This window comes from Nomascus leucogenys, chromosome 15 (assembly GCF_006542625.1).
Source record: "Nomascus leucogenys isolate Asia chromosome 15, Asia_NLE_v1, whole genome shotgun sequence".
Lineage (NCBI taxonomy): Eukaryota > Metazoa > Chordata > Mammalia > Primates > Hylobatidae > Nomascus > Nomascus leucogenys.
Window position 1 is genome coordinate 104,719,403 of NC_044395.1, and position 23,568 is coordinate 104,742,970.

General features: G+C 52.4%; 1 protein-coding gene across 4 annotated transcripts in view; it reads left to right on the plus strand.

Moving 5' to 3' along the window:
* TSPAN18 (tetraspanin 18) overlaps positions 1-23,568 on the plus strand; it is a 202,237-nt gene that overhangs the window by 147,012 nt on the left and 31,657 nt on the right. For 2 of the 4 annotated variants that reach the window (XM_030828676.1, XM_030828677.1), the window contains exon 4: positions 20,755-20,827. The exons of the other annotated variants lie outside the window; for them this stretch is intronic. In XM_030828676.1, coding sequence (XP_030684536.1) covers positions 20,808-20,827 — 20 coding nt within the window. In that variant the 5' untranslated portion in view covers positions 20,755-20,807. The remainder of the gene's footprint in view (positions 1-20,754; positions 20,828-23,568) is intronic. 4 annotated transcript variants of the gene reach the window in all.

The following is a 23,568-nucleotide window of genomic DNA, read 5'->3' on the forward strand; positions in this document are numbered from 1 at the left end:
CCGCCTAGGCTGGAGAAATCAGGGAGGGCTTCATGGCTGAGGAGACATCAAGCTGGGCCTTGGAGGGTGAGAAGGAGTTTTCCAGGCTGACCAAGGAAGAAAAGGTATTCCAGGCCCAGGTTGTAGCACCATCAAAGACACGGTAACATCAGAGTATGGGGTTTAAGTGGTGGGTGGCTCTTTTACAATGATTTGTTTTAATTACATAAATAATACATGTTCCTTGTTGTAAAAAATAGAAATCATTCGAATATGAAGAATAAGATAAAAATCACCAACAGTCAGCTACTGCTTGGTACTGCTTCAGCTTTTTTTAACATGATTGAGAAAGTGGCTTGTAAGCTCCCTGATACATGGAGACTCTCAGCTTCTGGGCAGACAGCAAAGAACAAAGAATTGTCTTCTGGAAGCAGAGCCAGGCCACAAGTCCCAGACAGACAGACAGGGTTTCATGGAGCTGGGACTGGGAAGAGCACACCAGGAGCATTGGTGCCTCCTCCCCCAGGCCCCTGCAGAGCCTGCAGCGGATGCCAGGATGGAGGGACTTCTCCGCCTCTGAGGAAAGGAGGCCCAGAGGGAGGATCTTTGTGTGCACAAATGCAGCCTGTGGGAAGGGCCGTGCACTGCCGCTTCTGGAAGTCCCTGTCAGCGGGCAAAAGTGGAAGGGCCTGTCAGCGGGCAAAAGTGGCCATCCCGCTGCCAAACAGTCGAGGGGTCCCCATAATGGCTTAACTGTGGTTTCCTATGATGTCTGCAGGGTATGGCAGGCTGGGGCGGGAGTCTGATGACATTGTGAAGTCACTACTGTGATCTTGCCAGTTCTCCAGCGCCACCTTTAAAATGCGGTTCATCTAATGGACATTGGATGGGGTTGGGCAGGGGCAGTGTATGCCCAGGAAGAGTGACCTGGAGTGGTCTGTCCACGGTCATTCGAGGGGAGAGGTGCAGGCTGCAGAGATCTCAGGGTCCATTCCTTGGGCTCCTGGCCCCATTCTCCCATCCCCAACACACAGAACATTTTCCAGAAGCCTCAGCCAGGACCCGCTCAACTAAATAAAGGACCGAAAGCAGCCCACAAGGACCCCTACCTCTGCTCCTCTGTTAGATCATCTCCCTGGGTATCGAAGCATCTGGGGCCCCAGAAAGCGGGGAAGGGAGGGGACGGGGAGAAAGAGCCCCGGTTTTGGTGACCACCTGAGCCATCATCATCTTGGCTATGAAAATAGGATGGGTTGTTCCATTTTGCCCACAGCCCCTGTGAAGTCTGTTAATGGTAATTATGAAGTTAGGAGAAATTCCCAGGCCTCCTAATTAGTGTGAATAGGGGCTGGGTAAGCTAGTCGTGGGAAAATAGATGTCTTTGTTTGCATTCTTAAGAGGAGACCACGGCTTTCTACCTTTAGGTGTAATAGAGCTTGGCTCTCTTCTCTCCCTTTCCCCACTGCTCCTGGCCTAATACCCTGCACCGTGGATAGGCACATAGTTGCACATACCCACTCACCACCATATCCCCCGTGTGTGTGCGCGTGCACACACAGACACACGCACACACAGAAGCACAATAGACTGCATCTTTCCATCCTGAATTAAGACGTCATCTGGCAAAACAAACACCAAAAACCAAACAGCATTTCAGCCATGCTTCCGGCCCCACTGGCAATACCATCAAAGGCCCCTTCCCCCAGCTCCACCCCAGACACCCCAGGGGACTCCTTCCCAGGCGTCCCCAAATTAGACTGTATTAACAAACCATTACATGTTCCAATTAGAGCGGCAGCGGACCTGGCTGGCTGGGCAGTGTAAGAACGCTCTCCTCTTCCCGCTAACAGGCTGAGGGGCGCCGCCCCAGGAGGGAACGAGCCACCCTGGGCTCCCCTCTGGACCCTGTAGAGATAATGAGATCCAGCATCTCCATCCCGGCCTGGCCTGAGGAAGGCTCCCCGCTCTCTGGGTCTGGGGCCAGCCCCGGGGAGGTTTCCTTTGGAACAAGCAGGAGGGAGGGAAAGAATAAGGGAGTGAAACTAACATTTAGTGTGCAGTATGGGCTGTTGAGCCTGTGCCAGGAAATGTTGCATAGGGTGGTGCTTTTTAAACTGAGTGGTGGGTACCCACGGGGCCCTGGGGTACTTCTTCCTGAACCAGAGGGTACACAAAGTCTCAGAGTTCACCCTGTGCATCCTAATAGAACATTAATTCTTGAAGATTTGGAAGATCACACCTTGCTTTTTTATTTAAAAATCATATTTTTAAATATGTGATATTTTTGAGTAAAATGCAAAAAAATTGCATGAATATGTGAAATAAAACAGGAGATTTATAGTCAAATGTGCTCTCCCACTCTTGTTTCTGGTCTGGGTCTCCAGATTTCCAAAAACGTGGTGGTAACATGTTGTCTTCCATTGCCATTGCGGGAACTGAGAAGGGAGAGCTTCCCCATTGTGTGATGTTGGGCAACCCCTGTAGCTCTCTGAGCCTCCCGTCCCTCAGCAGCTCAATGGAAATGCTAATAGCACCTCCCCGGGGCCGGCTTCACAGCCACAGTGACCTGTGCAATCCCACAGAGCCCTGAGCTTCGATGGGCCCCACACTTGGTTCGATGCTCTGCCCTTGCCATCTTGAAATTCTTAATAACTTTTGAACAAGGGACCCCCTTGTTTTTACTGAGCCCCGCAAATGATATAGTTGCTCCCCAGAAATGATGTAGCTGGTCCTGCACCTTCCAGTAGAGTTTTAGCAAGGGTTAAATCAGAAATGTGTGAAAGAAGCCCACACGGAGATTTATCCCTCCCTCTCTCCCTCCCTTCTTCCTTCTTCCTTCCCTAAACATCCATTGAGCACTCAGTATACTGGGTGCTGTGACTCAGCCATGAACCAAAGCCCCTGCCCTCTTACATTCAAGAGAAGGTGAGAGAAGATGAATAACAGAAAGAAAACATTGCTGGAGATCCTGTCCACAATGAGGGGACAGACAGTGACGGAGCGCATGGGGTTTTGTGTGAGAGGGGCTTAGGGAAGGTCTCTGTCTTCGAGCAGAGACCTGAATAAGTCGAATAAATGAGCTATGTGGACTATCTGGGGGAAGAGAGTCCCAGGCAGTAGGATCGGCAGGTGCCAAGGCCCTGAGGCGGGAATGTGCTTGGCACGGTGGAGAAGGCCAGAGCAGCTGGAGCTGGCTGGAACAGGGTGAGGAGAGTGGTCGGAGGTAAAGCCCAACAAGGGAGGGCCAGGTCACTGAGGGCCTTGTAAGCTGTTGTGAGTTTGTGGTGGGGGTAAGTAAATGACAGCACGGGGCTAGAGGGCTCCTTCAGCCAGAGCTGGATGTCTGTGGCCTCCCAGGGTAAGTGTCTGGAGGCCAGATGGCAAAGGGGAGGAAGAAGGGTGTCCCATTGTCCTCTGGAAACTCAAGGCAAGTTGTCTTTGGTCAAGGGATGAGTGCCAGCTGCCATGCAGGGACCTCCACTGTAGGCAAGAGATGGCTCCTCTCCCAGCTCTCCCTCCTCCAACTGGACGGTAGCTGTTTCAGCCCAGACAGCTGAGCCTCACCTCACTAAGGAGGTGAAGCTGGGGGGAGGCTGGACAGTGGAGGAAGGAGTAGCCTGCCTTTCTGGAAGCCTGGCCCGTTATCCATCCTGGGCCTCCATGACCACATCTTGGACAAGCTGCACAGTCAAAGACCAACCCGAAAGGCACCCATGACAGTGCCTGTGCCAGAAGAGCGCCAGGATGGCCACTGAGTGAGGTTTTCCAAGCCATAGCCTTGCCAATGAAATCCAAGATGTATGGCAGGAATGCTGGAGAGTGGGATAGCCAGGCGCCTTGGCGCCAGGTCCCATACGCAGGGCTGGAATCTGTGCCAGTTCTGTGCTTGTGGATAGAGAGACCCTCGTGCTCTGCTAGCCTCTCCCAAGCTGCATAACCCTGGTGAAGGGGTGTCACCTCCCTGGAACTCCATCTCCTCATCTGTAAAATGAGGATGATAGTGATGTTATGAGGATTAAATGAGAGTGCGGGCGAAGCACACAGAAGGTCTCCTGGCACATGGGGCATATTCACTCAGTGTGAGCCCTTGGGTACAGAGGCCTGGTCTGATAGTCCCCTCTGAGCCACACGACCTGATCACAGCTCAGCTGAGAAGTAGGCCACTGAGAGATGAATCTTAAGAGCAAGCCACTGTGTAATATTGCCAAAGACCTTCAGAACATGTTATGTGGCCAGGGCCAGGTCCTCAGAGCGATCATCTGTGCATGAAGTGGTTGGACTTAAGAAGGACCTCTGAGCCCCCTCCAGCCCTCACGTTGTGTATGAAGGGAAAGTGACTGATTCCTCCATGAGAGCCCCCCTGCCAGGGCAGCACCGCTTAACACTGGGCAGGACAGCAGACTGCTGTGGGTCTGCTGTGAGGTGGGCAACATGACACCTTGTGGCTCCAGACAGCTGCTGAGCAAAGGGCCTGGCCTGCAGGCTGGAGGGGCTGGCCGTCCATCCTCCTGTAGCAGGCATGGGACTCCTGCTGTCCCACCTGGGAGAACAGTAATGTTGGGCTGTTGTTATAAGTCCAGACTCTGCAGCCAGACTGCCTGTGTTCAAATCTCAGCTCTGCCACTTTCTAGTGTGTGACCTTGAGCAAGTGACTTAACGTCTCTGAGCCTCAGTCTTCACTGCTGAGAAGTGGGGGCAATAATAGCATGACCACACAGGGCTACAGCAGTGGATAACCACGTCTGGCACTCGCAGATCTGTCGACGTGCAAACTCCTCTTGTTATTGGTTGTTTTCCTGGAACTAGGTCCCCAGCCAGGTCCTGTCCTGGTGGGCCAGTTCCACAGCTGATGGAGGGGGTCCTTCCCAGACCCCAGCCACCCTCTGAACCTCAGCCGCCACCCCTGAACACCAGTTCCCTCCAGGAGCAGCTGGGCAGCTGTAACATCATGACCAGGTCATGGGAAGGAAGGATTTCTTTGAGTATCACTCATGAAGTTGAGCAAAGAATTCCAACATCCCTATTTCAGAGGGAAACATGACATAAAAAGGGTCTTCATCCTAGTTTCCTGTCTGTGAACTGAGGATATCGATCCCTCAAAAGGTTGTTGGAAGGCTGCTATGAACTGTATGGGAAAATACGTCTCTGCCACCTGTAGCCCAGCAATGCAAGTGCCCGCTGTATGCCAGGCACTGTTCAGACATGCTCCACCTGCTTCATCCTTTCCAACTGGCAGGGGAGGCACTGCCTGCCCAAGGGCACACAGGTAGGAGGTGGTCAGTGAATTCAGACCGGGGCCAACCGTTCTTGACCCTGTCCTCATTGTCTCCAGTTGCAGGCACCCAGGAAATAGGATCCAGGTTCTACTTTAGGTTTGTCTCTTCTCAGAACGTTTACCTTGGCAAGCCTGATATGATGCTTTCTATAAAGGACCTGTTTCCCGTAGAATCTCTTCTCTAATAACATTTGCTGTTTGGAACTCTACCTTGGAATGGGTCAGTGGTGAAATAATGACTTCAGGCTAAATTCAGAATCATCTTCCCAACTCTCATGGTGTGGCCCAGCTTCTTAGGCTCTCTCTGGACCCGACCCAGCTCTGTCCAAGTGGTTAGGGTCCCTGGTGTTCCTGGAGTCACCTACCCAGGGCTCAGATGTGAAGTGACTTGCCCAAGATCCCACAGCACCCAGGGATAGGGTCGGATCAGACCCTGGACAGCCTCATTCTAAATCCCGCCTCCCATTCCCCTAGAAACACAGCAGACATGTGGTCCCTGGGAAACCCCGTCCCTGCCCCTTGGAACTTCCTCTTCCTTAATTAAGGGGCAGCTGGGGGGAAATGAAACACCTACCAGTTCTTCCTTTTCCCAGCAAGGAGGCTCCCTGGGGCCCCTGCTCCCAGCAGGTCTCCACAGTCCTGAGGCTACCTCGGGCAAGCAGGGCTTTGTACAGTGGTTCACACATGCAGAGCCTCTAAATTAAAGGCAGCCACCTCCCTCTGGGGGTCACAGTCCCAGGGCAGGGCTAGGGGATTTATGCCCAGGCTCCCGGGTGCGGTGTGCTTTAAGAGGATGCGTTGCCGCTGATGTTAGCAGGTAGCCTTCCACCTCACCAGGAAATGGTCAGAGACACACACACACACACACACACACACACACACACACACACACAGAGAGAGAGAGAGAGAGAGAGAGAGCGTGTGCGTCTGTGTTCCGAGAGGGAAGAGAGAGCAGAGACAGAGAGACAAGACTCTGAGACAGAGAGAGACAGAGAGACAGCCTGGCACATGGGACTCAAAGCCAGAGAGTGGGGTGTGGCCGAGACACCGAGCTAGCTGGCTGGCAGTGAAGCCTGAACTTAAACCCAGACCCCCAGACCCAAGGGCGCTGCCTTTTGTTCTTACATCCTCAAGAACTGCAGAAAAGGTACCAGTTTGCCTGATTTGAGCCTGGCTTGAAGCCCTGTCAGAGTCCTGCTTTCAGCACCCCTACTTCAGACACACAGAGGGCACTTTCCTGGGTGGAGGCACCATTGCTGTCTGTGTTTGGCAGGGCAGCATGAGTGTGCCCGACTGTGCCTGCGACCTCCCCTCCCAAGCTCAGGCACCGGGCACCGTGAGGCAGGAACAACAGCCCCTGAGATCTAGTGGTCTTACAGGGTGAAACCCACCTTCCCTCTGCTTCTAAGAGTTCTGTTTCATTAAAACCTGGATCCTTCCATTTTACTGACATTTCTTAGCTCTGCAAGCCACAGATTGGGCTGTATGTACGTTTTTAAATGACGAGCCTGGCTCATCAAATATTCAGACCACCATTTCCATTTCTAAAAGGACAGTACCTGAATCCTTTCCTCCCAGAAATGGAGCCAGTGGCACCTAGATGTTTCTGCAACGTTGGCACTGGGAACCGTGAAACCAGGGCACAGTGGCCCTCGGTAGATAGCAAAAGGTGTGGCTTCCAAATGAATCATAACAGTGCGTGCTTCTTTTCCATGCTTCACATGGTGTGGTCTCATTCAACATTCACAATGACCTGTGAGGTTACAGGGTGTGCTGAGGCTCAGAAAGTCCAAGGCCACACAGGTAGCGAGTGGCAGAGACAACTCCACCCGGGGCCTCTCTGGGTCCCTTAGCCACTGTGCATGATGTGTGCCCAGAGAAGCCCAGGGCAGGCAAGTAACTTGCTCAACATCAGAGTCTGGTTAGTGGCAGAGCAAGGGCCAGACCCTGGGTCCTCTGACTCCCACTACTACACTCTTTCTAATGGGGTTTCTGATTCTGAAGAGCTCCGTGCTTTGCCCTACCAGCTTTGGGACTTGGACACCTCCGAGCCCAGACGCTGGAGAGACTGCCTAGGTTTCAATGCCAGCTTAATCACTGTGTGACTCAGGGCCAGTGATTTCACCTCTCTGTGCCTTGGTTTCCTCGTTTGTAAAATAGGCATAATAATTGTACCTACTTCGTAGGTTGTTGTGAAAATTAAATGAGTTAACAGATGCAAGGTATTTACAACCGTTTCTGGCACTTAGCAAGCACTCTGTATTAACTCTTATTGCCATCATCACCATTACTGCCATACCGTCTCTTCCCCAGGGATGCAAAGGAGATGACTGGCTCATCTCTGCCAGGGGCCCAGCCTCCTCTCTGCCCCAGGTCTGCCCACACTGCCTCCAGCCTCCCTGCCCCTTCTAATTGCTATTGGGCCTCAGCAGAGCAGGGAAGAGACCTTCCCAGACACAGCAGGCTAATCAAAGTGCACACCTTTGGCTTGTCATATGCTCTGGATGGGTCATTTGTCCCCAGCAGGCAGGCGGACCGAAGCTGCCCAAACAGATCTCAGCACAACCGTTCCATATGCCCTCCTCGCCTGGTCCTCTGGCAACCCTTGTGCAGCAAAGCTCCGTTCCCATGTGGTACAGGGGTGGGGGTAGAGGGGCTTTTGCTGTTTTCAAACAGGGCAGCAGCGTCAGGCCCCTGGTCTCGATGGGCGACCAGCTCGACTTCCTCCAGTTCCTTTAGCCTCTTCTGTTGGAAAGATCCCTCCTGTGCGGTTCAGCCCCTCACATTCCCCACTCGGGGCTTTGGCTAAACCTCACCAGCTCCCAGGAGTCACAGCCAGAGCTCCCCCTAAAGAGGTTTAAGTCAGCCACCACTTGCCCAGTGTTTCTCATTGCTAAGAGCATTGCCTGTGACCCATGAGGGCCTCATTTGACCCTCATGACGACCCTGGGAGGTGGGTGCCATCTTTATTCCTATGCTCCAGATGAGGCTGCTGAGGCTCAGGTGCAGAGACTTGCCAGAATCTGCATAGCCACATGGGGCTTGAACCCAGCGTTCTGGATAGGCAGTTCTGTTCTCTCTCCATCCTCTGTCCCCACACAACAGGGGGAAAAACATTCACTGAGAGTCCTCTGCATTAGCCCAAAGTCACTCCCTCAATAGTTCTTAAAGTCAGGGATTCACAAACTATAACCTGTGGGCCAGATCCTGCCCAATGTTAATTTGTAACTAAAGTGGGGTTGTCCCAGAGTCACGCCCAGTTGTCCACGTACTCTCTATGGCTGTTTTCTCAACCCAAAGGAGATCTGGGTAGCTGTGATGGGTACAATACGGCCCCAAATCCTAAAATAGGTACTATATGGCCCCTTATGGAAAAAGTTACCAACACCGCTCTAGACCAGTGTTTGGCAAACCCTCTTTTGTCCCCATCACATCGATGTCCCTTGCCTAAGCCCTTCTCCGGTATTTATTACCTTCCATCCTGCCCAGCTCCCATGAGGTGAGCCAGGTGAGGATTTCTGTCCCCATTCCACAGATGCAGGAACTAAGACCTGGAGAAGATAATGATGATTGTTACTATTATTTTTTTCCCCCAAAGAAAAGTAGAAATATTGTCCCGGTGCTCTGAAAGGGTGACTCCTTGCTCATCGCTGGGCTTCCTGGTGGGATTGCCAGCATCCTTCCGGGCCTGGAGAGCCTGATGGGATTGGTGGAGCTGGTGACCGGTCCTCTGTGGAAGGATGAGGCATTTCTCAGCTTCCCTTTGTTTCAGCCCCCTGCCTGTCTCTTTCCAAGCCCAGCCCTCTCCCTCCCCCAACCCCTGACGCACATCTTTCTTTATGACTCTAAGGAGCAGCTGGGATGTTTTTTATGGGGAGGAAAGAAAACAGGACTCTGACTCCCTCCTGTCCATCTACTCAGGCCCAAGCCCCAGGTTCTCTCTTTGATTCATTTCCTCGCAGGCTTTTCTCAGCCACACAGGGCGCTTCTGTCACGGTCTCTCTGTCTTCTGGTTGTTCACCCTCCATAATTTGAGCTCTGAGTACCTGTAGTCATTCCTTTTATGGAAGGGGTTGTGGCCTCCCCTAATTCGGGCCAGGTGACTAGAATCAATTGCAGTTGCCCTGAGAAGACCCTCTGTCTCCAGTATTTATTACCAAGCAAATATCAATGGGGCAGATGCCCTGTGGGGTGAGGCCTGGGACTGGGCTTGATTTCTGCTCTGATGACAGTTCCTGGGCCCTGGGGGTTGGGGGAAGCCTGCCTTGGAGCTGGAGGATGCTGTGAGAAGGAAGGGAGGCCTCCACTGTCTGCCTGCCTTTGAGGTTCAGGAAACTTGCCCTCCCTGGGGCCGGAAGACACCTGTTGCCTCTGGATCTGGAAGCTTCTGGGAGCTTTAGGCCCTTGAGTTCTGAGAGACCTCTCCTTCATGCTGCACATGAGCATTATTCAGGCAGAAGGAGACGTGATACAAGACCAGCAACGTCTCTTTACTGAACACAGGCTGAGAGCTGAGAAAGCTCATTGCATTGAGGAGCAGACAAAGTGAAATTGATGGGACATTGACGGCAGCTTGGGGTAGTTGAAGGAGCTGTGAAATCAGCAGTAAAATCAAATGCACACCACTTAGTTCATCCCAAGCAAGCACGGCTCCAACACGGCTCCAACACGGCTGTGTCATCTCAGGCAAACTGCTTAACTTCTCTGGGCATCACTCCCGGTGAAATAGAATCATCTCTGCCATGCTGGCTTTGCTGGACGGTTGTGGGGATCAAGCAAGAACATAAACACAGAGGGCTTTGGGGGCTGTGAAGCAGAGCATTGATGCAAAGAGCTGTTTTGTGATTCATGTAAAGGAGGAAGGAATCTGGTTAGATGCCAGGAAGGACTTCCCCACTTAAGGAGGAGATGTGGGAATAAGGTTGTGGGGGTTGCTTTCCTTCCTAAAGATCTGTAAGAATAAGGTCAGTTTGGCTGTTGAGAAACAGCATTGATATTCACAGTGGCATTGGCCAAATGACTTTGGATGTCTTTTTCATGACACTATAGTTAGTTCATTCACGCAGGAAAGTGATCAGTGGCCATATCAGTATGTGCACGTAAGTGTGCGTGTGTGATCTGCATCCACAGCTTGTCTGTGTGCCTGGGTCTATATTGTCTGTGTGGGTTTGTTTGCACGTGTCTCTGTGTAGAGAGCAAGAGGCTGGAGCCAGAACTCCGGCTGACTCATCTTCGTTATGAAGTTGTTGGAAGAATTTCCTCTTGCTGTCCTAACCAACTGGGGAGGACTTGGACAAAGTACCAGAGTGAAAAATGATTTTAGATTTGATTTTTATTTTTTATCATCCGACTTTCTAAATTTCGGCTAATAAGAGTTAGATGAAGAGCCTCAGCTCTGGAATTGACTGCTGAGGCCTGAATCCAGGGCCCCTGCCCCATGCCCCAATGTATGATCTTGGCTTCTACTTCCCCTCTCAGGGCCTCAATTTCCACATCTGTAAGATGGGGGTGGCAATGCCTACTTGATAGGGACATTGCAAGGGCCGAGTCAATTAGAACATGCAACGTCCTTAATGCAGTGCCTGGCCTGTAGAAAGTGCTTCATACATACTGACTGTTCTCAAAGAGCACTGGCTTTGGAGCTCCTCAGCAGTGGTAGAGCCTTGGGTGAGTCACTTCATCTCTCTGACCCCAGTGTTCTCAGCTGTCAACTGGGGATCATAATATGCCTGCCTCATAGACTATAGTGGGGTTCAAAGGAGATGACGTAAGAACTCAGCACAGTGTCCACTGCACAGTAGGCATTTAGGAGGTAAAAGTAAGTTTCCTGTGTTCACCTGCAAAAGGGAAAGTCTCCCTGGGGCCCGCCTTTGCCCTCTCCTGACCCTTGCCATAGCCCCAGTGTGGAATTCTGTGTCTCACCCTCTCCCTGGGTTCCAAATACCACTTGCTTTATCCTGTCTGACACTAAATGCACCAAGGAAAGCCGGAAGCTCCCTGCACCCTTTTCTGCTGGGGTAGGGGTGGGAATGAGGCTGCGCTGGCAGGAGTACCCAGGGCTCCCCCGTCCCTCGCCCCTGGCTCAGAACTGTGCCCTTTCCCTCCCAGTTCCCAGGACCCCTTAATACCCATAAAGCCATTAAATATTTAAATCTGGGCAGTGTGGTGGGCCAGGTTGTCCCAGCAACAGCCCTGCATATTTTGGGATGGATTATTGTCTTTCAAAGGGTCTTTTTCGGAGCTCCAGGCCCTGGGAGGGATGCAATGTGGGAAGGGAGGGCTAGTGGGGAGGAGGTGAGGCAGCTCCTGCCCCACTCTGAGGCTTGGCTGTGAGAAGCAGCAGAAACTGAGTCAGAGAGAGGGCAGGCTTTGCCTGAGTTTTCAGGGTCTTGACTCTAACCCAGGACTCGGGGCTGCCAACTCCTCTTTACCACTTGCTTCTGCCTTGTGAGTGCCCATCAGCCGGCAGGTGCCCTGGCCCTTAGCAGCCACGTGCCTTCTGGCATCTGACCCCCTGTTCTTCCCTCACCGACTGGGCCACGTGGGAAGCTTACTCACCTTTTCTGAGCCTCCGTTTACCCCTGGGTAACTCAGGAATTATTCACCCACTTTCAGGTGACGTTGGAAAGTGCTTAGTGTGGTTCCTGGCACACATGAAGCGGGGGCAGTTATTCCATTGACAATATTATTATTATGACTGAATCCTTATTGGGGGGCACCATCTAGTACCCCCTGTATTCTCTGGAGGGACTCAGAGGAAGTGGGAGAAACAGACCGAATCGCCAAAGGGTTTATAATCTGCTAGAGAAGGTTCAACAGCAGCGAGTCCAGAGTCACCTTTCCCTGGGGCTGGGCTGGGCTTGGGCTGCATTTGGAGGTTGCCCGGTGTGTGGCCAGGATCACCCAGGCTGGAAGCCTTGGCTACACCATTCAGCTCTGATTTTGCTATGAGCCTCTGGACCAGTCCACTCCCCTCTGGACAGTCTCCTGAGCTGTAGAATTGGGGTAACCTCTAAGTTACTTTCTGGCTCAGCTCCCTGTCCAGGATTTGAATTCCAAGGCAGCCCTGAGACCCAGGTGGGATGGATGCACCAGAAAACCACGAGGATGGTGATATAGTTTGGCTGTGTCCCCACCCAAATCTCATCTTGAATTGTAATCCCCACGTGTTGAGGGAGGAAAGTAATTGGATTATGGGAGCAGTTTCCACCATGTTGTTGTCACGAGAATTCAGATCTGGTGAATTCTCATGGGATCTGATGGTTTTATGAATGGTAGTTTTTCCTGCGCTCACACTCACCTCTCTCTCCTGCCACCCAGTGAAGAGGTGCCTTCCACCATGATTGTAAGTTGCCTGAGGCCTCCCCAGCCATGCGGAACTGTGAGTCAATTAAACCTCTTTTCTTTATAAATTACCCAGTCTCGGGTATTTCTTTATAGCAAAGTGAGAATGGATTAATACAGATGGCCTGTTTCTCCCACCCTTGGTCCTGGGGGTACTCCCTTAGGAAGTGGGCCCAAGAGGATAAGGCCAGTCCTGCAAAGTCCTCCTGGTCCCCATGTAAACCCCTCTCCTTGAAGGTGATTTCAGGGCTGAGGTAGACATCCCAGAGTCCCAGACACACCCCAGCCATAGGATCCAGCAGGGCTCACAGCACCTCTTTCCCTACATTCCATTCCCCACCACAAACCTCTGGGTAAGCAGAAAGGCCGCTCACACCCCAGCCCCAGGCTCTCTCTGGAGGCAGGAGGGTTTCCAGAGAATAAAGTCTCCATTCCAGACACATGCTGGCTGGCCCCAGCAGGAGGCCAGTGGCACCAACCATCCAGTTTGGGCTGCCTAGAGGAGGAGGGGGCAGAGGCCAAGAGTGAAAGCCCACGTGGGGTGATGTCAGGGAAGCTGGGCTCTGGCTGCTGGAAATGACCTGGAAGGGTTCCATGTGGGTTTGACTGGCAGATGGGCCATTAGCTGATGACTTGGATGTCCCCCCAGATTTGGGGGCCATAATTTTCAGCTTGCTTGGAACTCTGGACCCCGGATAAACCTCAGGTGCCTTCTCATCTTGTGGTCTCCGAAGCTAACTTTGTAGACCTCCCAGGGATATGAGAAAAACAGAGACTCTTGGGCCCTTCATTGAGCCTGCAGAATCCAAATCTTAGAGCTAGGTCCCAGAGGTCTGAGGGTTAGCAAGCTCCCAGGGGCTTCTCCGATGCTGACTGGCTCTGTTCTCCCTGTGACCCAGAATGGCTGGGCCTGCCCTAGGCAGGAAGATGGCCACGGTCCTGCCCCACAGGCTCTTTCCATGCAGTTTAGGGTTTTGATTCCCAGCCTCTTTCCTGCACACATGGTCCCATTTGCTCCTACTGCAAACTTTTTATCCCTCTGCTGAGAGCTGGGGCTGAGGAGAAGGATGATCTGGGGGAAGGATGGGAATTGTTGAGTGGCAGATTGGACTGCTAAGACAGATGAGGTGAGCCATTACCTTCAAGGCCAAACGAAGTTCTCATTCTGGGGTCCATGTATTCCATAGAACTCAAGGGATTGGTGAACTTTGAGAAACATAATATATCTTCACTTTAATGTTTCACTGAAAATGAGTATTTTCTTCTGTTATGAACACAAGCAACAAACCACAGTACTGTTAGCAGTACTTGTGACTTTGTCATCAACAGATCTAAGTACATATTTTCAAATTACCTAAAAATTGCTGGGAATTTCTTGGCCAGGAGCGGTGGCTCACACCTGTAATCCCAGCACTTTGGGAGGCCAAGGCAGGCGATTGCTTGAGCCCCGGAGTTTGAGACCAGCCTGGGTGTCATAGGGAGACCCTGTCTCTACAAAAAGGGAAAAAATTAGCTGGGCATGGTGGCATGCATCTGGAGTTCCAGCTACTCGAGAGGCTGAGGTGGGAGGATTCCTTGAGCCCAGAAGTTGGAGGCTGCAGTGAGCCATGATCGTGCCACTGCATTCCAACCTGGGCAACAGGGAGAGACCCTGTCCCCCAAGATAAAGGTTTGATAGCTATATTTCAATATAATTGTATTATGTATTAGATTTAAGTGGGGTCCAGAGGCCTCACTAGACTGCCGAAGGGTGGGAGTAGATGGGAGAGATCCTTGCTAAGGGGCTGGGTGCTGGGCTTTGGAGTCAGGCCAGATGGCTTTTGCAGCCTGGCTGGATGATGTGAGGTAGGTTGCACACCGCCTCTAAGCCCAGTTCAATTATGGGTCAGTGGAGAGTGGACACACCCTCTAGATTCTTGTAGGGACCTGTATGCCTTTAGTTCAAGGCCAGGTATACAGAAAGAGCTGTGGAAACCCAGGCTCTGGTTAGCATGAAGTTTCCAAAAACCTTCAGGGAGGCAGCCTGGAGGATGAGAAACAAGACTGAGTCCAGGTGGAGCCAGAGCAGGTGTTGCCAGAAGCTCTGGCTTGTGCAGGGCTGGGCAGGGACACGGTGAGGATTGGTGAGACTGCTGTGGCTGCAAGCCCATGTGTGTGTAGAGGGGGTTCCCGAGGGACTAGGACACAAGGATGCTTTGGAGCAGCCAGAGCAGGGCTATCCATCACCAGAGGAACTTCAGAGGCTGCTGCTGGCTGAGGTCTGGGGGCCACTCCTTCCCTTCTTTCTGGCCAGTGAGGCTCCTGCAAAGGCCAAGGATGCTCACTAAATGGGGAATGAACAAAAGCACAAATGCAGGCAGGAGCGAATGAATCAAGAGTGTTATGGTGTGAGTTACCACAAGAATAGTGGTTGGTTGGAGGAAGCTTGTTCTTTAACTACCCAGGGAGGCCACTGAGTGGATGCTCTCTGAACCCTAGGGAAGCAGCCAGGCCACCTGCCCCCTTGTGCCTATAGCCCCTTCCCCAAGGCTGTGGGAGGCTGCGGGGCTGTTTGCTCTCCCCACAGCAGGCTGAGTCAGCCTTCCTTCCCGTCCGCTGGTGCTTATACCATATCCCAGAACTGGGGTTTCCCTGCCACACCTGGATGTCTGCTTCTCTCCTCCTGGTAGCTGCCTTTCCCCAGATCACCAGTTTGGCTGCCAGGCACCTTTCTTGGAGGGCTCTGCTGGGCTCACATGAAAGGGTGTGGGCGGGCATCCTGAGCAGAGAGGGTGGCTTCATTCTGACCCACGCCATTCCTCCCAGGCCCCTGGACTTGGTCACTTGGCCTGCTTCAACTACACTTGGCCGTTGGAGGTGGACGCTAGTGTCCTCAGGCCAAACACTCTTCCTAATGGAGTGATCTCCGTGCTTCTGTGCTCCCCTCAAGTTCAAACTGCGTGGGTTTCCCAGGTTGCCTTGCCTTCTGACAAAGTGGCAAAGGAACAGTCCCTGAAAGAGGGCGAAGAGCTTTGTCCACAGAGGCCTTTGCAAACAGGTGGTCTCAGTGCAATATCTAGTGCCTAAGACAGGCAGAGGGACCCCCGACCTGTGTCTGAGACTGGCACCTTCTGTGGCTTAAGTCCAGCCCCGGTCTATGGGGGATGGGAGGCATGATTGTTTGAGGGTGATCCTGGGGATCGGGGACTCAGAGTCCTCTGGAAGACAGCCAGGGCAGAAGAGCCAGGAACCTTATTTCGTCCCAGCAGGTCCTCCAACCTACTGTGTAACTTCAGGCTAGTGAGCCTCAGTCTCCTCATCTGTAAAACACGACTGCTCACCTCGCAGGGTAGTTGAGAGGGTCTCATGACATGAAGTGTATAAAGCACTTTCAGGAGTTACCTACATGCAGGTGTAAGTCCTGGGAGGCTGCCTCAATTGGTGGGAAGAGCAGCGGGCTTCATGTCATGAGGTCCTCGTTCTAGCCGTGCTGTGTGACTCTGGGCAAGAGCCTGTCCCTCTCTGGGCCTCAGCTCCCGCAGTGTGAAATGAGGAGTTGGAGACAACCCTCACTAAGATGCTTCCTTCTTTGATGATTCTCTGATGGCCCTGTGGGTGTTCTACATGGGACAGAGGAAAGGGCTGGCGGCAGGAACAGAGTACCCAGCCTGGCCCAACTCACGGACTAGAGAGGGGTCCTTCCCAGAGCCTGCAGATGCTCTGTGCCACCTTGACATTCACAGCTCCATGAGCTGGGGGGCAGGGGAGGCTGTCATTTAGGATCCAATTGCATCCACAGCAGGCTGTGCTCCTGGTTAATCCTCAAGGCACCTGCCCCTAAGGAGCCTAATTAGATTTTATCCCCCGCTCAGCTGTGACCATGTCCTCACGTTGGTGCCAGCACCAGGCACGCCAGGATCTCAGGCCAATTGCTTGTTTATGAGACCGTCTGTCTTGGGATGAGGCCCAGCAGGCATAGCCAGTGAGCAAATAAGTCCTCCCCATCAGCCTCGAACCTGATGGCAAGAATCATTGTTAGTCTTCCAGGCCTCGGGCCAGCATCCTGACCAAGGAAAAGATGTGGGTTTGCAGTCCAGCAAAACCTGGCTACAAATCCCAGCTCCATCTCTTCCCAGCTCTGGGACCTTTCTAGCCCCATGGAGCTTTAGTTTCCTCATCCCTAAAAGGGAACGATGAAAATATCGTCTACTTTGTAGAGCTTTTTGGAGGATCAAGTGAGATCATTTTAAGTGAACGCCCATAATACATTGCCTTGCGTTCTCATCAGGCCTCAGTGAATGCCGACCCTGTCCCGGTCCTCCCCACATGGCCTCCCTGATTCTAGGCTCTTCCCTACCCCAGCCTCACCCTAGCAGTCGGGGTTTCATTTCTGTATCTTGTCTGTGGCCATTAACATTTCTCTCCAAGTAGGGACTGCGGTGATTGAGTCTCACTAGGCATGAGTGAGTCCTTGAGGAAGGGCAGCCCTTGGTCCCTGTGCCTTGGACCAAGCCCAGGGCTGGCGCTGTTGGTGCTGGGAGCGCAGGAAGGAGGGAACAGGGTGTGCAGCCTGTCAAGTGCTTTCACCCTCATCATCCCCTTGCATCCTCCTGGAAAGGATCCTAGAAGTTAGCTCTGAGCATCCCCACCTCCCAGATGCGGAGGCGAGGCTCTGGAGGTGAGGCGTCCGGCTCAGGTTTATGGCTGGCACAGGCAGATCCCCCACTGGTGGGAACCCAGTTGCAGGAGAACACAGGGTCCTGTGAGGCTCTGCCCTTGGCCACAGCACCCTCTCCTGGCCAGGGTACATCCAAGCCCTTTCTCAGCTCTGCACCAGCCCAGACCTTCGTTTGCTTCTTCCACTGGGGGCTTCTCCATCTCTCTTGTCCAGCCGCCTCCTCTCCTTCTGTCTAGAAAGCATGCCTGGGGGCTGGGGGGAGTGAAAGTAAAAGGAGTGATTTATGAACTGAGCTGTTCTTCTTAATCAGAGAGCCCCTCCTCGGCCCCTGCTCCGTGCAGATGGGGCCGAGCCGCCATCTGGGCGACAGGAGGGGCGAGATTAATAAAGCTGTCTGGCCCGGGCAGGGGTCCGCAGAGGAAAGCCCCAAGGCACTGCATGACCTCGGTCCCATCTCTGTGCCTTTCTGGGCCTCAGGGCTCCCATCTGTCAAGGGATGGCGGGCCTGGGCCATCCCCAAGGGCCTCCAGCTGGCTCAGGGAAGAAGTTTAGCCAACTTCCTGGGCCTCTGTGCCTGGCCGCCTGGTTCAGGGAAGAGCAGCACTGGGCTGCAGACTTCAGAGACTGGGGCAGGGCACTTCCTCTCTCTGGTGCCACACCCCATGGGTAGGTGTCATATCAGGAGCTCTGGTTTGGGGTCCAGCTGACTTGGGGCTAAATCATAGCCATGTTTTGCTAACCAGGTAAATGAACTCAGGCGAGTTAGTTACCCTGCCCATGCTTCAGTTTCCTCATCTGTAAAATGGGATAATAACAATACCCACCTCCTAGGTAAGGATTAAATAAGAGGACAGGTAGGAGAAAGGTATAGTGGGGTCTGGTACATGGTAAACCCTCAATCCTAGTAGTTACTAGGCTCAGCTACCACAAGATTGTGGCAATTCATTAGAATTTGGGTCCGTTTAGGGGAAAGATGTTTGTATCTACGCTACCCAAGCCATGTGTCCTTGGTTCTCCCCTATACTCTGCTCCATTCATAACTGGTGAATGTGGGCTGGGCATCCACTTATTTCCCATATCTGATGCTGCTGATAATAATAGCTCCCATGATACTGTGAATTCTTACAACCACCTTTGGCTTCCAAATTCATCACCACAGTTTTCCTAGGAGAATCTAGCACCTTGGAGAGGGGGGTGACTTTCCCAAGGTCTCCAGGGAGCCGGCCAAGGCAGAAACCAACCCAGCCTCTGCAGAAGCATCAGTGATGGGGTGAGCATGGCAGGTGTCACTGGGCTGTCCTCTTCCAGGACAAATGAGCCAGTCAGTGGGATGGGGGCTCACGGAAGACAAAGAAAAAAAGGGAAATGAGGTTAGTTCAGGGAAGTTGGGACACCACAAGGGATGAGCCCATTCCCAGCCAGGGGACAGCACTCAGAGGGACTGGAGCTCCCTGGTGGGGAGGAGGCAGGCAACTGCCAGACATTCCTCCAGAGTTCAGCATCTCTTCCTTGTCTCTGGGTTGGCCTGTGTCACCCATGTTTCTCATCTCAGCCTCAGTGTCCAGAGGGAGATGAGGCAGGGAGTGGTGATATAGGGGACCAGGACTGGGATGCAGCAGGAGAAGAAAAGCGGGAGGAAACCCACCACCCTGTCCTTGCTTCCCTGAGCCCTGGGGCTGGGCATGGGGTGCAGGCCCTGAACCACAAAGCTGGAAACAGCTTGAAATCTCCCGAGGATGCTCGGCCTTGTCACTGACATCTCCAAGCCTCAGTTTCCTTCTATAAAAACCACTCACCTGTGTGCCCGTGCTTATTTGCACCTTGCACTCCCTGGCACTGCCCCGGCACATAGTAGCAACTCAATGTACGTCTACTGAGTGGATGGTAGATGGCTGAGTGGGTGGATTGAGGGAGGAAGGGAGGGATGGGTAAATGGGGAGGAATCTTTCACCCACCACCCCTTCACTGACCCCAGTGAACCCGTGGTAGCCTGCCTCGCGGGCTGTTGTGAGGATTCACTGTGATCACACAGGAAGAGAAAGCACTTTCTACAAAAGGCACTTTGGACTCTGACCCCTGAGTCTGGATTCCAGCCCCATCACTCACCAATGGTGTGAAGCTGGACAAGTCAATTCTCTCTCTTTTCCCATTGGACTCAGTTTCCCCATTGTGCTGTGGGGATGATGGTGTGATACCTACTTCATAGGGTTGTTCTGAGCATTTCATGAGCTCACGCATGTCAGCTGAAGCTGGTGCACACAGATGGGGCAGGCAGTTGAGGGGCCTATCACATATGTATGTTTAGGCCAAACAGGGATGCCAGCTCCCGGGGCTGTGGCCATGTCTCAGGAGGGAGGCCTCTTCTCCTGCCTTTCCATCTTCCCATCTCTACCTCTGCACTCCCCGAAGACTAGCCTTCACCATCCCCTTCCCCACAATTCCTCTCCCCTCTGCCTAGAGTTATGCCGGTGGAGTTAGTCCTCCCCACTGTGGGTTCCCCAGCCCTGCTGTTATCTGCCTCCTTGTCTCCTCCAAGCTACCACCCCCACCACCACCACCACCACCACTCACCTGTGTGCCCATGCTTATTTGCACCTCGCACTCCCTGGCACAGCCCCTGGCACATAGTAGCAACTCAATGTACATCTACTGAGTGGATGGTAGGTGGGTGAGTGGGTGGGTTGAGGGAGGAAGGGAGGGATGGGCAAACGGGGAGGAATCTTCACTGACCCCAGGCAGGCTCGTACTTAAATGGGAGGGATTTTGAATAGGCGTGGATATCTCTCCCTTCCTTCCCTAGGAATATCCCCACAGCCCAGGCTTCCCCAGGTCCCAGGTCTTCGTGGGACTGCCCTCTAACCCAAAGTCTGAGCAGGAGCTGGCTGTGGAATTCCCCGCAGGAGTGATAGAACAGGAGTCTCCATATGGGCCTGTTTTGACTTCTGAAATCGAACCCTCATTTCCACTGCTGGGAGCTGGCCCTCTGAAGGAACCTTCTCGCAAATCCTTATGCAAAGCCAAGAAACACTTTCCAGCATCACATCTCTCTCTCCTGGGAGTCTGGATTTTGGGGGAGGAAGTTGACGAACAGGGCCCTGCTGGCACTCTCTCTGCTGAGGTATTGTGGATGCCTGGGTGGCATCCAGGGATGCAGGTTACTCACACCCATCATCTCCTCCCAGGCCATCAGCCTCATGCAGCCATGTCAGCATACGTGAAGCCCATGCTAGAATCTGCAAGTCTCTAAAAGATGTGCCTTCCAAGGCAGCACCTGCAAAGGCACCCAGGAGCTGCCATCTGGGCAGAAGGCCACTCCCCCGCTGGAGTGGCCCCAGGTGCTGAGAGCTTTTCATGAGCTCTAAGGGGCCCAGATTAGCAGCACACTTGTCCCGAGTGTGTGTATCTGGAGGGCGGGTTTTCATAAACAGCTCCTTTCATGGGGCTGCTCCTTATTGACTTCCTGTAGTAATTGAATATTTTCTCTTATTGGACAAGCTAGGCCGATAAAAGAAATATACACAAGCGTCGCTGACAGGAGAGTCTGTCCTGCTGATGCCCGAAGAACTGCCCAGGTGACACATTGGCAATTGCCTCTCCTTTCTCAGCATACCTCTGCCCCATCACCTGACACTGTCCCATCTCCACTCTGATCTTTTCCAATCTGCCTGTCTGCCTCTGTGTCTCCTTTGGTCTTTCCCTCTCTTTCTGACTTGGCTTTGTGTATTTCTCTGATTTGCTGACTCCACTGTCTCTTTTTGCTCTTTTCCCACTATACATTCATTCATTTATTCATCCAGTTATATAATTGAGGACCCACTATGTGCTGGGCACTGCTCCAGACACTAGAAATAAGCCAATGAACAAAACAAGTCCATGCCTTTATGAAACATGCATTCTAATAAAGGCAGATGCATGCTCCCAAAAGAAATAAGTAGCACATAGAGTATGTGCTGTATCCACAGGGCACTGGGCTGGGCTTCCAAGCTCATATCCATGACTAATTAATTGGTTTTGGAACTTGGACAAGCTCCCTTTCCCTCTCTCAGCCTCAGTTTTCTCATTTCCAAAATGAGGGTATTGGGCTAGATCGTGCTTCCCAACCTTTGACGATTAAGAACTTCTTTTACTGATATGCTGGTGATGTAAGTTACACAAGAGCTGGATCTAAGTCAGCACTTACACAAGCAGTAGTGTCAGAAGTTTACCTGAAGTTCCCTTGAAATCCTTTGTCTTAGTGTGTTTTCTGTTGCTATAACTGAACACCTGAGACTGGATAATTTATAAAGAAAAGGCATTTATTTCTTACAGTTCTGGAGGCTGGGAAGTCCAAGGTCAAGCAGCTGCACCTGATGAAGGCCATCTTGCTGCCGGGGGACTCTTTGCAGAGTTCTACGGCGGTGCAGGGCATTACATGGCGAGGGGGCTGAGCATGTCAAAGTGACTTTTATAACAGACCCACTCTTGGGATGACCAACCCACTCCCGTGATAACCCATTAATCTATGAGTGGATTGATCCAGTCATGAGGGCAGAGCCCTTGAGATCCGATCACCTCTTAAAGGCCCCACCTCTTCATCGTATTACATCGGGTATTAAGTTTCAACATGACTTTCAGAGGGGACACATATTCAAACCATAGCATCCTTAAACACCTGGTTTTGTTTTACATGAAACAGTTGGCTGCATCTGAGGGTCATGTTGTATTAGACGCCCATCTGTAAGCACAGGACCTTCCCATGGCCAGATGAGGGTTGCTGTGACAGGCACATGAACCTTCAGACCACAGGATCCACAGAGCAGATCCCGAGGCAGACGCCACGTGGAAGGACAGGGAGACCACAGCACCTAAACAGCTCTCCAGTGCTTTCCGGGTGCACACAGGGAGTGGAATTCCCACTAAGTCAAGCTTGCCTCTGATGCTGACTCCTGCATTTCATCCCTCTGAGCCCCAGGATTTAAAGAATTTTATGCACCAAATAGCATGTTCGTTTTTGTTCTGCAAAGTCATACAGACATGGTGGCCAGAGATTCTGAACCCAATAAACAAGGTTCCCACCTGGGGTTGGTCTAATTGCTCCAAAACCCAAGACACTTGCCCCTTGAGCCAGCCCATGGTGAGAGGTTGATGTCTGAGATGTTATTTGAAATATTGAAAATAACTTTAGGATGTTGCTAGTCTCAGGAACCCAGTTTGAGCATCATTGAACACGGTCACTCTCCCTCCTTCAAAATCTTCCACCCCAGAGTCCTCCCCTCTCCTGAGGCTGAAGCTGATGTGTCTGGTGTCTAGGAGAGCAGCTGGGAGGAGCTACCTTGTGGCAGGGCAGGAGGGAGGAACAGAGCCCAGAGCCAGGATGGAGCCACCATGTGTCAAGTGCTGCATGAGGGACTGTACCTCTATGATACCATTTCACGCTCAGTTAGCACAATTTCTAGAGGAAGTCAGCATTCCTGTCCCCATCTTGCAGGCATGAAAGCAAAGGCCTGGAAAGGTTATGTAGTTCACCCACAGTCATGAGGCAAGAAAGTGATAGGCCGGGTCCCACTTGACCCTACAGGCCCCACCCACACTGCTACTCTCCCTTGAGGGCCCCCTTAGCTCAGGGAAATGGGGAGACTTCGATGGGCCTCCCACCACTGGCCCCAGGGAGGGCATCATGTCCCACAGCAGACAGGCCCACCATCTCCTTCCTAAGTGCCACTTTTTTGAGCAATAACAAAGCTCTTGGACCTCATAGTCTCAATTTTCTTCTCACCCCACCCTCCAGAGATTCTCCATGGTTCTCCTCCCTTTAGAAGTAAATTAGGAAACTGTGCAGTGAAGTTAACTTGTAGAAGTCATCCGTGGATGGGTGGAGCTAACAGCCAGGCAGAGATTGGAGGTCCCATGTGTCTGTCATTCTAGTCTGACCAATTGGCTATGGAGGTGTGTCCCCACATTCAGAAGGTCTCTATAGGGGATGGAGCAGGCGAGCCCTGGTCTCTAGGCTTCAGCCTGGCGGTGAGTGATGGCCCCAGAGGCTGTCCCTGCTGGAGAATAATGGGAGATCAACTGGCATAGGTGGTGTGAAGACAGGTCTGCACTTTGGAGGAGGATGGATGAATGGGGCAAGGGAATTCGCATTCATTGAGAATGATGATTAGGAGCTGTGACCCCAGATTAAGACAGGCGTGGGTTCAAATTCTGGCTCAGGCACTTCTGTACTGTGTGACCTTAGACAAGTGATTCCACCTCTCCGAGCCTCAGTTCCCTCCTCTGAAAAATAGAATGGCATTACCTATTTCCCAGAGTTTTACCAGGATTCAATGAAATT